At 49.2% G+C, this 13,519-nt stretch overlaps 1 protein-coding gene across 1 annotated transcript in view; it reads right to left on the bottom strand.

Moving 5' to 3' along the window:
- FLT1 (fms related receptor tyrosine kinase 1) overlaps positions 1–8,317 on the bottom strand; it is a 170,157-nt gene extending 161,840 nt beyond the window's left edge. The window contains exon 1 of the mRNA XM_032403280.1: positions 8,003–8,317. Coding sequence (XP_032259171.1) covers positions 8,003–8,066 — 64 coding nt within the window. The 5' untranslated portion in view covers positions 8,067–8,317. The remainder of the gene's footprint in view (positions 1–8,002) is intronic.
- Between the last annotated feature and the right edge of the window lie 5,202 nt (positions 8,318–13,519).

Below are 13,519 nucleotides of genomic sequence, written 5' to 3'. Positions count from 1 at the left end.
GCAGGAGTGGCAAAGTCCAGGCCTCCAAGGGCCTGGAGGCTTCCACAGTCACCCTCTTGGACCACCGCCCCTGCCTGCATGTAAGAAGCCTGAGCAACACCACTGAATGGCAAAACACCGTGTGTGGAGGGAGACCCGGTGATAGCCGGCGCCTAGGTCCTAGTGGAAATGCCAACTGACGGCAACTGCATGAGGGACTCAGATGAGACCCGCCCAAATTCCTCAGCCACAGACTCAGGCAGGCATAATGAATTATTGTTTAAGGCCATTTGTTTCGGGGCAACCTATTACATAGCAATAAATGACAGATACAAGTGCAATCCTGACTCAGCCCCCCAGACAGTGAATCAGCAGTGGGAGTGCGTGAAAAATGTTCTTTCTATATTTGAGCACCAAGTGCCCAAATGGAGTACACATACCATTCGGCCTCGAATGCCCCATAGGTACCCTCAGATGCTCTCAGGGAAGGAGATGCTGCTTGGATTCTTGATGTTTCACAAGGAAGTTTCCAGCACACGGTTCCGCACAAGGGGAGGCCAGCTCTGTCTCCAGCCAAGCAGCGACTCTTCCCACCAATGGGGACAGACCACGAAAGTCAGGAGAACCAAAGGGGAAGAATTCAGCCACCCAAGTGGGGGACACTGATCCTTGCAAACGATCCTGAGCAGCTCAGGTATGGACACAGAGCATCATGAGGCTTCAGGCCACATTGCGTGGGGATCCTGGAGGGTAGCAGGGCAGGCCCGAGGTATGTGGGCGCCCAGGACAGGTCAATGGCACGGCACCTTTCAACAGGACTCTGTAGACATTCACCAATGTTTATACAGAGGGAAGTCTGAGCGCTCCGAGGTGTAAGGCAGAAGAGACTACGATTAGCTCTATTGTCTACACCTGCAATTCAGTTCCGGCTCCTAACTCACATACCCCACCTGCCAACTGGATCCAACTTTCCTCAGAAGGCAATTTCGCCACCTCCATCGGTTGCATGCCCCAAGCACTTGATCCTAATATTCCTTCTGCTAACACATACTCTTCCCGGCAAGAATTCTTGTAAATAGTTTCCTCTACCTTGTTATATGTCTAGTGATGACTTAGAGCCTTTTACAGATTGGCACATGGGCCTCCCAGGTGGCCAAGCCTCTCAAACCAGCCCCTAGGGCAGTGGCTCTCAAAGTGTGGTCTCTGGATTAGGTGTATCAGCCACACGTGGGAACTTGTTTGAAATGCAAATTCTCGGCCCCGCCCGCCCCAAGGCCTACTGCACCAGAAACTCTGGGGTGGGGCCCAGCACTCTAGCGAGCAAGCTTTCCAGGTGATTTGGATGGATGATAAAATAGAAGGTTCTTAACCTTGGCCGCCCACTGAAATCATCTGGAAGCTTTAAAAATTACTGATGCCTGGCTCCCACTCAAGAGATTGTGATTAAATTGGTAAGGGGTGCAGCCAGGGCAAGGGATGTTTCAAAGCTCCCCAGATGATTCTAATGTAGAGCCAATGCGGGGGACCATGGCCCTAGCAAAAGGCAAAGGGTTTCACAGAAATCAACTGGCAGACTAATTACTAATCAGGGTTTTGCTAAAGGTGGCCTTGAGTTTAAGTGGTTTCATATTCGTGTATAATGAAAGCGAAGGCTTTTCATCTATATAAGGTTCACTTCAGGCCCCTTTCAATACAAGCATCTGATCATTGTTATAGCTTTGCTAGTGGGGACCACATGGGTGGGTCTGTAGCTTGAAAGGAAATCAATTCACACTCCATCAGTTAAATAGGTTAGAAGACCAGGCTGAGGAAAAGTGCCTTTAGGCACTGCGGTAATCTGTGAAATTGACAAAAGCATTTGCCAAGATTTGCAATACAAGACAAGGAAGAACCAGTACAAACACATTGAATGTCAAGCCAGTAAGAAGCACAAAAAAAAAAAAAACAAAAACCTGTTATCAGGGTAGCAGGACACAATAGGACAGTGACGCTTCCCTGACAGCTAAGATTCCAGAGAAGGACACTTACCTTCGTTGCTTGATGTCACCAACTAATCTTGTTCTGAAAGCAAATACCTCATAAAACTTTTATTTATGGTTGAAACCTATCTATTAAATTAACTATTTAATGCCATTTTTACTATTTTTCACCGAGTCTGTATTTTCTAAGAACTTGATCTTGCCCACCCATGATTTGGTTAACCATGGTATTCTTCACGACCACCACCTCTGTTTCCTCTGATTACAGGTCCAAGCCACGTCTAAGATTTTATAAAAAGAGCCTTGAAGAAGGACACAGGTGTCCCAGGAGAAGACGGGCCACAAGCACAATGTGGGAGCCAGAAGAGGCTGCTGGCCACCTGGGAGGCTGAAATCCAGCTTTGGTGGCTCCGAGTCCCCAGTGAAGCATCAGGACCAAAAAGGAGAGGAATACAGGAAAGAGGGATCTCAGAGAGTTGAAGATCCTAGCTGATTTCCTACATCTTAGCCACTAACTGCAATGTCATCATTGCAGACCAACATTATCTCTTGGGAGCAAGCCTTCCAAGGAATCCACTGTAACTGAGGCCAACTGGACAGGCAGGAGCACATTAACATACTGGGATAAATTCATATCTGGCCCTGAGAGCTTTCTTCTTTGAAATGGTAGTGTGGTGACATCACTGATTGATTCCAGCACTTACTGAGGGCCTCCATGCCAGGCATTACACTAGGTGCCAGGGATCAGAGAGCAAGGGGACAGATACATAAACAGAATAGTAACGATGCAAGGTGAAAACAACTAGAAAGGGGTACATATAAAGGTTCTATAGAAGAGGGTACCTATAGGAGAAGAAACCACAAATTCCGTCTGCAGCTGTAAGGAGGAAAGCAAAGAGATGGTGAGTCTGCAGCTATAAGGAGGAATGCAAAGAGATGGTGATTTCGGAGCTTTTGAAGGCTTTTGAAGGCAGGGGAGGAGGAAATGCAGAAGGAGGGAAAGGGTCTTGCAGGCAAACAGCATGAACACGGAGTGATGAATGCACAAGAATGGTGAGTAAGTTCTTTGACTGGGGTAAGGGTTTGTGTAGCTGGGTCACAGGGTGTGTGGAGGGAAGTGGTGAGAAAGGCTAGTCATGTAGGCTCCAACTACTTCAGACACAGCAGTTCAAAAGAAGGGTCACAAGGAGAATCAGTTTGCTCACCAAATTTATCAGTGTACTACTAAGCAGCCATAATTTTGGTATTCTTAATCTAAACCCCTTGTGGGCTATAAGAAAATAGAGGAAAATTTCACATTTGAAAAAGATGCCGGCATTTAAAAAGAAACGTGAGCACTGTAATAATGTCATTCAACAAATGTTTGAACATCTCTACTCTGCTTGGGGTGGAGGAAAGACAGAAATGAAGAAGAAATGTTATCTGTACTGGGAACATCAGGTTCTATGCCTGGGTCTGCCACCAGCCAGCTACCGACCTTGGGGGGAGAAACCCACTGTTCTGGGTGGGTTTGCTCATCTTTGAAATGAGTGTCTTGGATCTATGAGGTTCCATCTAGCTCTCACAACCTGTATGTCTGAGAGACAAGATCAGGTCTCGCAAGGAGCTCAAAATCAACGCAAGGAGCAATAATCAGATATGGCTCTCAGGCATTCAGCTTACCGAGACTGATGGGAAATCCCCAGGAATTCTTGACATCCCCCCACATCCGCCCCAACAGCAATGCAGGAAATCTAGTCCACTATCTTCAGCAGACTCAATGGAACCATTTCCTTAATGAAACCCCCCTGCAGTCCCAGATGCTAAGCCAGAGGCTTTCCTCTCAATCCCTCCCTCAATTACCCCATTCCTCCCATTTCCTTCCCCTCCCTCAATCTGGTATAAAATCCAGTAATGTCATCAGCAGCATGCAATTTCCAAGGCACCCAAGTGTGTGAGGAATCAACAATGATCCTGGAAAGCATTTGGCAAGAGATCTTGTCATTCCTTACAAGCCTCACCAGTATACTAAGACCAATGGAATGGCAGGGACTATCCTGTTCTATTAAATTATTTAAAGCAATGCAACAGATGCTTTTAATGCTTTTAACCATTCCTCATGATATATTTTTGTTTAAAAAAAAATAAGGTCTGGTGTCGTTTCACGTCTTTCCTCTCCTCTCCACAATGACAAATACTCCGAAAAGTTATATTTACTTGATATCCAATAAACTCCCAACCATGCGACTGTACCAAAAACCTAACACCAGCAAGCTTTGCGTTTAACACCCAAGTGCCAAGAGAGCTTCTTTCACTGTCTCTCCATTCTTATGCCCACTCGCATACACATCTCAGTTTGTTCTTGCTTTGCAGAACTTCCCAAGCCAGAGTAAACAACAGCCACAACCTCGCAATAGGTGGGATAACCTTCCTCCAGGACACTGCATTTTTTTGGTCAATATAAAACCAATTTTTTTTGCAACATATTTTCAGCTACTATATTACATATGTTCAAAGTAGATTTAGAATGTCTCAATACTTTTTGGTAAGGAGAACAAAGTGATTATTTGGTTTGTTCTAGAAGATCATATAAAACCGGCCCACTTTTAAATAAGAGGTTTAGTATCCCTGTTGCAATCTGAAATTTTTAGAATGAAGTTATTTTTGAATCAAATAAGTGAAAATTAATTTAAAAAAAAAAACACAAGAAATTCTTCTGAGTTTAAAATGACTGACGGCCTTTTAGAAGAGGTAACGTAACCAGAGTTGGGAAGTAGAGTTTACTTCCTAAGGTTACATTCTGTTTGGAAAAAGAGAAAAAAGCCCATGATTACTACTGGTTCGGACAGCCTCTAACAGCTTAGCTCTTGCAACACATTAAAGAGCAAGTTAACCAGCTGGTGGATGAAAAAAGAAAATGCAGTGTGATTACTGATAGCAGGTGACACCCAGTTCATCATTACAGGCTTAGCTCTGGCATTACTGGGCTTATCATCCATTTTATATGCAAATGTATAAGGGCCAGAGAGAAAGAGAGACACAGCCCATTCCTTGGAACCATTCACTGACTCTGGTTTCTCTTCAGATCACATTCACTGAGTCTTAAAGAATTGGAAAGGGGCATTAGAAATAGGCATCTATTCTAACTTCTGACTCTCACATATGAAAACGAAAAATCCACTTAATGATCCCCAGCAAAGAAACTGGAGAGCCTGTTATAGAATTTTCAACAGGGATACAATAAACAAATAAGGTAAAAATATTAAGGAACTAGAGCAGGTGACCACCTACAGTCCATCTGCAACACAATCCATCAGGTGGAAAACTCCCAGCATGGACTGCCAAAGGTGCTAACTAATTAATTGTTCAAACATGCAAGATAGAAAAGCATTACCAAAAAAGTGTGGCTTCCTACACCTTTGAGAAAACAACAAAAATTGTCATGTAAAATTAGCTTTATTATGAAAGATTTATTACATTCTATTTGGAACTGAGTATTATTTTCATGCACATTTTAATTTCATATTAATGTAGATTTCCCTCACAAGATTCAGAAGTGATGCATTTCCGTTAGTTACAGCAAATTGTAAATATCAGCTGCTTAAAAACCCCCCAAAAAGGGGGACAGAAAAAAGGGTCTGTGGCTTTAATCATGGACATGGTGCCTTAAAATAAGAAAATGAGACTTTGAGCTAGAGTAAGGGAGGTATTCTTTTTAGAGGGAAGGATCGCAATAAAGAGGACTTGAAAATATCTGTCCTCTTTTAATTTCTCAGGATATTTGGAAGAAGGTAAATGTAATCTTTAGGGGGAAATGCATTATCTTTTTGTCTGACTGAGCCTCTGATTAAATTATACCTCAGTGCATGCACACACATTAACACACAAGCTCAAAATATTAATAACCCACAAATATTCAAAGGCTATATAGCACCTGAAGGAGGGCAGACTCCTTATAAATCCACAGAGCAGAAACTTGGCCTTTTTCTGGACACTACTTCCCGGAGTAGCCCCTGAGTTCAGTTTGAAAGCCCTGATGCTATTTACAAGGTAGGCAGCTGATTGTTGTAGTGTGAGTTGTCCGTTAACCAGCCAGAAGCCTGTGGTTTACAAAGCCATGCTTCAACAATTACACGCCAGGACCACTGAAACAACAGTCCCTAACCCAGCAGGTAAAGCGGTTCTCACCTTACTAATGTTTTGTCTTGCTTTCTTGTTATAACACATATACTTTTTTTTTTAATCACAAAAGAGTCCCAACATCTCTGCCTCATTTAAGTAAAATAAAATCTAAAAGAAATCTCAACAGAACCTTACTCAGGTTTCTGAAAAGCTTGCACGGATCTAAATTGCTCCTCATCACCAACAGAACTATACTTCGCTGGTCAACCACGTTTTTGAAACAAAAGTAAAGATGTATATGTGTGCAGCAGAAAAGCCAATGAAGCATATACTTTTCCCTTCATTTTTTGGATTCGCAAGAATTTACCTAGATTCACCTTTACATAACAGGCAAACGGACTTCAGAAGTTACTTAAGTGCTCTGAGCAATTATACTTCAATATAAGTGACTGTATTTTTGAAAAGAAGCAATATTTCATATAATATAGTTATGTTACCGACTTTCCCAACTTATAGCAAGTTCTCAGACATTAGGACTTCGCCTGCCTCTCAGTTTAATGCTTTCGCCAATCTAATCGGAACTATTACTTGTTTTTTAGAAACCGACGATCTAATTAGTCTTTCCACTGAGAAAGAATATTTTTTAACAGTTAAATGCTTTGGGGGTTTAACAAGCATTTTTTAAACGCTCAACCCTACTGACTTTTTCCTTCCCTGGAATCACTGCAATAACTTTTTTATGTTACCGTACTCTATTTCATATATTACCTTTTCTCCCGGATGCTTAAAAGAAAGGCGCTCCGAAATATGGCTCTCTGCGCCCAGGGGGACTGAACCGGAGGGCTTGGCCACTCAGCCCCAATGGGCAGAAAAGGCAAATCTGGGCCCCTAAGTCCCCTCGGGCTTTGACGCCGTGGTGCGGGGCGACCTCCACACTAACAGCGGCATAACCTCCTGGCCCCGGACTGTTCTGCCGCCTGTTTCTCGAATTCCCGGCAAAGGGGCGGACCTCGCCGATTCCTCAAACGGCATCTTTTGGTCCAAAGCGTCCTCTCTCTCTTCTCTCGGAACTTAAAGACTAGGCCTGCAATTCCGAAACTTAACGGTATTTGGGTTCCCGACTGCCCTGGTCAGTCAGGTTCACTCAGGTCGGCGACCTGGGCTGGACCGGCCGCAGAGGCCCCACCCGGGTGGCTGCGCGCAGCGCGCTCGGCCCGGCAGTCGGCAAGCGGCGGGGAGGAGTAGAAGCTGCTGGAGCGTTCCCGGGGGCATTCGGGCCGGGGGACCCCAAGTGGGTCGAAGGACATCGGCTTTTGCCGTCTCCTGCGATCTGTCCGCTCCCGGCAGGCACGCGATCCCCTGCAGTGGGCTCTCCTCCTCCCCCAGGGAGGCACGATGTCGTGGCCGGTGCCCACGTCGCCAACGCCCGGGCCTCAGCCCAGCCCCCAGGCAGCCTGGCGGGCGTTCTAGGAGCCACTGCTCGGGGCTCCTGTGGGCCCTGCCGACCGGCGCCAGGCCGCCCGGGAGCAGGCGGTGGGGGTCAGGCAGGTCTGGGTGCGCGGTGCTCCCCGAGCCTGGAGCCTGGAGCCTGGGCGGGGAGACCCAGCCCGCGAGCCGGGCAGAGAGGGTCGGCGACTCCAGCCGCAAAGGGGCAGCCCCGGCGCGGACCCGAGCGCGGCGCCAGCAGCCGTTCAGGGCGGCGATGCCCGCGGACCTCCGCCAGCTGCTCTCCGAGGCGCCGGCACTGCCTGCCCAACGGAAGAGAAGGGCGCCACGGCCCCAGGCGTGCCCACGACGACCAGCGTCCCAGGTTCCCGGCGAGGCTCGCTTCTGGCGGCTGCAGCTTCACCTCCCCGCGTGCACCCGGGCCCAGCCCCAAGGGTGTGCCCGCCTGCCGCCCCAGCCCGGCGCCGCGCGGGCCTCTGGCCCCGACCTCGCCTCACCTGTAAGCAGCAGACCGCCAAGCAGCGCGCACAGCAGGACCCCGGTGTCCCAGCAGCTGACCATGGTGAGCGCGACGCGGCCTGCTTGCCCGGTCCCCGCGCTGCTCGCGGGCCACAGACCCAGCCGCCCGAATCTGTCTTCTCGCACTCCGGTCCTCCGCCGCGAGCGCCCCTCTCCGCTGCTCCAGCCAGGGAGACCACCACTTCCCCGGGTAATCCTCGCAGCTCGGCGTCCTCTGGCCGCTGCGCTCCAGTCCCGGAGCCCGCTCCGAGCCGCCGCCGCCACCGCCGTCGCCGCCGGGGAGGAGCCGCAACGAGTGTCCGCCCGGCGCGCTCTGAGCCTTCTGCGGACCTCGATTAAGAGGAGCCGAGGGCGGGGGCGATTTATAAACTTTCCCCAGCCCACTTCCTACCCCGGCACCTCCTTCCAGTGACGTCAAGGGGTCCCCCACCCCTCATCCGCCTCCCCACCTACCCTCTTCCTCCGGGACCTGATTCCCTACGGCTCCCGAGAGGGGCGGGGGCCGCCGGGGGAGGGGGGGGCGGGTAGCTGGGGCCCGAGCGCGCGTCGCGACCGAGTGCGAGCGCTCGTGGGGAGGCGGTGGCTACTCTGCCCGGAGGCGGCCCCGGCAGGTTCAGGGTCCTTGCTCCCGGCCCTCCTGCCCGGGTCCCCTCCTCCTTCCCTTAGCGCTCAGGAAATCCTTGCAGTCTCCCTCCCTCCGCCCCGCTTACTCAGCCTTTGGGGGCCGCCCGAAGCAGGGAAGGGGGACCGGGCTGGAGCTCGGCCGCCCAGCTCCGGGGGCGGAAAGTCCGATCCGTGGGAAGCTGGCCGCGCCTCCGCGACGGTGTCCTTGGCACGGAGGAGTGAGGCGCAGTCCGGCTCCCTCCTCTTCCTTGTTCTTGCCGCCTGGTCTAGCCGCCCCAGACCCCCCAGAATGTCGCCAGACGTCTAGGAAGGCGCCGGAGACCCTCTGCACAGGGACTGGACCGGGAGCATCCGAGGGGACCGGACGCTTGCGCAGCACCTTGGGGAAGACAGAGAACCCTCTCAGGTCCCTGGGGGGTACGTCTGTGTCTCTTTCGGCCCCAGGGATGCACCCGCCCAAGTCATTTCCTAAACCCTCTGCTTCCTAGAAGCAAAACAACGAATAACATCATGATACCTTTTAAAAAGCCGAGGCGTGAAACTGCTCCTGCAGCTTGTAAGGGCCGAGCACTTAAGCCTTATTTCCTAAATGCTCCAGAAAAAAAATCTTTCTGATGGCAGCTTGCTACGCAAGATGAGTGACTGCTGCTCTTCCAACAAAACCCGATGACATTAACTTGAGGCACTAGATCATTTGCGATGACACTAATTCCACCTCCTTCCTCAATTATGTCTCCATTACCTCGAAGGCTGAAATCGTCCTAGACTCCACGGAGCAGCCCAGTCTTGTCTTTGTAAATACCGCTGGCTTGAAAAATAGTGCTATTGGAACTGGCCAGATGGTTGGTCTTGATAAAAGGGACTGTGATGGCTCCTAAAGGGGACCAGCGACTCTTCCCTGTAGGACTGGACTAATTCCCCGCCTGCGAAGGTTGGGCAACCCGAAGGTGCCACACCTACAGGCAGCCGAGCGAGGACAGGTTCCTGCCACCCACAGCCCCATGCAGACACCTCGCAAACCTACACCTGGCGCCTGGGAGCCTGAGTGGCAGCCCCTCCTGGTTCAGAAGAAAGGAAGACCGTGCGGAGTCACTGCTGCCCTGCCGGCTTCACCAGCCCTTTCTATGTTTCCACTCCCCCTGGCTCCTTTTCTCTGCCTCCCCCAAACCCGGCTCCTGGAAAACCACAGATCATTCCATGAACAGTTAATAAATACAGATTGCTGGAAGCTGACCACTGATCCTTCTCCAACAGGTCCCTGAGCCCAGGTCACTCCTGGGACACACTGGGAGAGCCAAGGTGTCCCTCTACCTCACTTTAGAGCTGCTTGTCACTCCCAGGCTCCCTCCCAAGGAGAAGCTGTCAGCACTGGCCTTCTGCAACACCTCACAGGGGCCAGGCATTGTGTTGGGGCTAAAAGCATTGGGGCGGGGAAGATATCATCTCTGCCTTCTAAGGAGCTTAGAATCTAGAGAGGAGGGTGACAGGTAAAGAGGCCATGACAATACGGTGCAGGGACCATAGTGTGGAGGGGGGGGGCTTGGGTCCTCATAGGTGAAGAGAAGAGGTGGTCTGCCCTGGGAGCTCAGGAGGGCTACTCAGGAACACTTAGCTGACTCTGGAGGAAAGTAGTCCATAGTACAACCTATAAAAATGTAATTCAACTTTAAAAACACCATTTGATTTTGTAAACACCCAGAGAGACAGCACTCCATATACCTGCAATATACTAAATATATAGTATACATATACTATAAACTCTGTTTGTGAAGCCACAGCAGGTATTTGATGGACAGCTGAAACAATCTTCATAATTTTAAGATACCACCCCACAATGCTAATATATTGTTCAATTATTTAAAGTTAAAAGAGAAACAAGTAAATAAATAAAGCTAAAAGAGTCATGGTCACATCAATCTAACTTAATTTATGCCAAAATCATTCTGCATTAAGAGTGGTCCTCCACAAATTCTTCAACTATTCTTTTGAGAAGTCGCAGGCTTTTAATTATAGTCAGCAGTTTCTTTCCTACTTCTTATCTTGGTAGCCGTGTTCGCCTCCTCACAAAGAATTCAAGATACTACAAATTGTTGCAAGGTTTTGTTCATGATTTCATTTTAGCTTAAATTTTAATATTTAGTTAAATGAATATCTAAGCAAAATGATGGGGAATAAAGGTTTGGCTCTCAACTCCCCTCCCTCCAAAGAGATAATGCCTTGAATGAGAATAGGTTACTGGCACTCTTCTAACTAAACCACTAAGTAAAGAGGTTTTATAGATAATCATGATGGAAAAGATCAATTTCAACATGCCTGGTGGGTATAAAAAGCTATTGAAGTAGACTATCTGCTTGCTTCCTGCTCACATACAAAAGAACATTTCATCTCCTGCAAAACCAGACACTCTCTCTTGTTATCAGCTACAAACATTCTCTTGAGGATTCTTTTTAGTCCCTATTCAGAGGCTCAGTGTTGGTAAAGCCAACAGCTTTAATACTCAAGACTGAGTAATAGTGTGGAAGCATCAGTGTGAGAGACTGGAGGGAATCCAAGGCCTCATCTTCCTATAGTGGACCAAGAGTGGAGCTGCTCAGCTTATCAGAACTGGGGCTCAATCAGGAATTTCACCCTCACATGCGTTAGGTAGCTTCAGAGCAAAGAGAAATTATACTCCGTGGCTACACACCGCAGAGCATAAATGTGTATGGTTGGCTACAAGAACCAAATGATCTTATAAACCCTCTGTGTTATATGAAAACCCCCCACCTCACAATGCTTCTTCACTCAAGTTTGCCTGGTCTAAAAAGTACACACTCACGAACCTCATGTAGCAAGACCTGCTGAGCTCACCAGGCAGGCACACTTAGGGGTTGATTTGACAGATGCTGCTAAGCTCTGCTCAAGTTCTTTAGGGGACACTGGCTGCCATCATCCTCACTCCTCTCCTTTCTGCTCCACGCACTTCACTCTCTTCCTGACCACCTGCTCTCACAGAAGTTGGTACTGCTGCTGTTTATCTCACTTTGATTTATTCAGGGTTTTGGCTTCTTTTTGAGGCTGGTTAACAGTTCAGAGAGGTGATGGAGAGGGAAATTAACTTTGGGGTGGACGGGAGGGAGAGGGAGGAGCCCAAGAGAACTCCAGGGATCCAAGGAGGACTTGAAGATAGGGAGCATTGCCCGGATGGGGACATTGGGAGGGTGCTAAGGGGGGGGGGGTAGGGAGGGGAAAAGAGGGAGAGCAAGGAGGGGAGGAGCAAGGGTAAAGGAGAGAAAAGGGGAGGAAAAGGAGGGGAGAGGTGAGGGTAAAGGAGAGAAGGGGGGAGGAAAAGGAGGGGAGGGGTGAGGGTAAAGGAGAGAAGGGGGGAGAAAAAGAGGAGAGGGGTGAAGGAAAAGGAGAGAAAAGGGAAAAGGAGGGGAGGGGTGAGGGTAAAGGAGAGAAGAGGGGAGGAGAAGGGTGGGAAGGGAGCAGGAGGGAAGAGGAGGAGAATGAGATGGGTAAAGGAGAGAAGGGAGAGGGAGAGAAGGAAAGGGAAGGGAAGGGGAGGAGTAAAGGGAAGGGAGCAGGAGGGAAGAGGAGGAGAATGAGATGGGTAAAGGAGAGAAGGGGGAGGGAGAGAAGGAAAGGGAAGGGAAGGGGAGGAGTAAAGGGAAGGGAGCAGGAGGGAAGAGGAGGAGAATGAGATGGGTAAAGGAGAGAAGGGAGAGGGAGAGAAGGAAAGGGAAGGGAAGGGGAGGAGTAAAGGGAAGGGAGCAGGAGGGAAGAGGAGGAGAATGAGATGGGTAAAGGAGAGAAGGGGGAGGGAGAGAAGGAAAGGGAAGGGAAGAGGAGGAGTAAAGGAGAAAGGGGAGGGGTAAAGGAGAGAAGGGGAGGGGAGAGGAAGGGAGGGTGAAAGGGAGGGAGAGGAGTAAAGAAGATAAGGGGGAAGGGGAAGAAGGGGAGGGAGAGAAGAGGAAGGGAGGAGGAAGGGGAGGGGTGGGGACGAAGGAGAGAAGGGAGGAGGGAGAAGGAGAGGAGGAGGAGGGAAGATGAGCAGGGGAGGTGAGAAGAGGAAGAGGAAGGAGGGGAGGGGTAGAAAGGACTTGGCTTCAGGCAGGCTGAGGTGAGTGGGCAATTGAAAGCAACCTACTTTATTTCCTCTTGAGCCAAGGCAGGGTTTGAAGTGATAATCTGGCTCCGGTCCAGACATTTGAAGGAAGTGGCGTTCATCAGCAGATTGCTATACCCTAACAGTGGACAAAAATCTTATATGTCTAAATGTAATGTCTGGGTTTTGTGTAATGGCCGGGCGATGACTAGGAAGTTTATTAAAAGCCATGGATCTAACTTACACTTCTGAGTAAGTAGGGGTGACCAGCAGAGATAACCATCTTCAACCTTCCTTTTTCAAAAGTTCTCCTAACCCCAGGCACAGCCTCAGGGCAGGTCTGCTGGCAGCTTCAGTGGAAGACCATCCCTTTCCTTCCTGCATCTCTTCCAGGCTCCTCCCAGACGTACTTCTGTCTCAGCTGCAGCAGAAGTCACCGAGAAGCCCGGGAAGCTGGAGCCACTCTGCCCGAGCCCACGGGGCCTCTCTGAACCAGAAGTCAGCGGGAATGCAGAAACACGGACGGGTGGCAATATTCTAAGTCATCAGCAGATGTAAAAATCTGGCAAATCTGCCATCTGTAAGAAAGTAAGACGCCCTCCCCAATTTCACCTAGCCCTATGGTGGAAGGAAAAATTGAGTATCGTAAGTGGCTTTAGGTTTTTTCTATTGAAAAATGAATATTCCATAAAATCGAGTTCTAGCTAAACTGAGAGCACACCTTCCAATTAGTATTTGAAAGACACATCGTAAACTGCTTTCAGCCAATTTTTAGACGGTTAGA

This window comes from Phoca vitulina, unplaced genomic scaffold (assembly GCF_004348235.1).
Source record: "Phoca vitulina isolate PV1807 unplaced genomic scaffold, GSC_HSeal_1.0 scaffold5, whole genome shotgun sequence".
NCBI classification, from domain to species: domain Eukaryota; kingdom Metazoa; phylum Chordata; class Mammalia; order Carnivora; family Phocidae; genus Phoca; species Phoca vitulina.
Note: the sequence above shows the minus strand (reverse complement) of the source record. Positions and strands in the feature narration are given on the sequence as shown.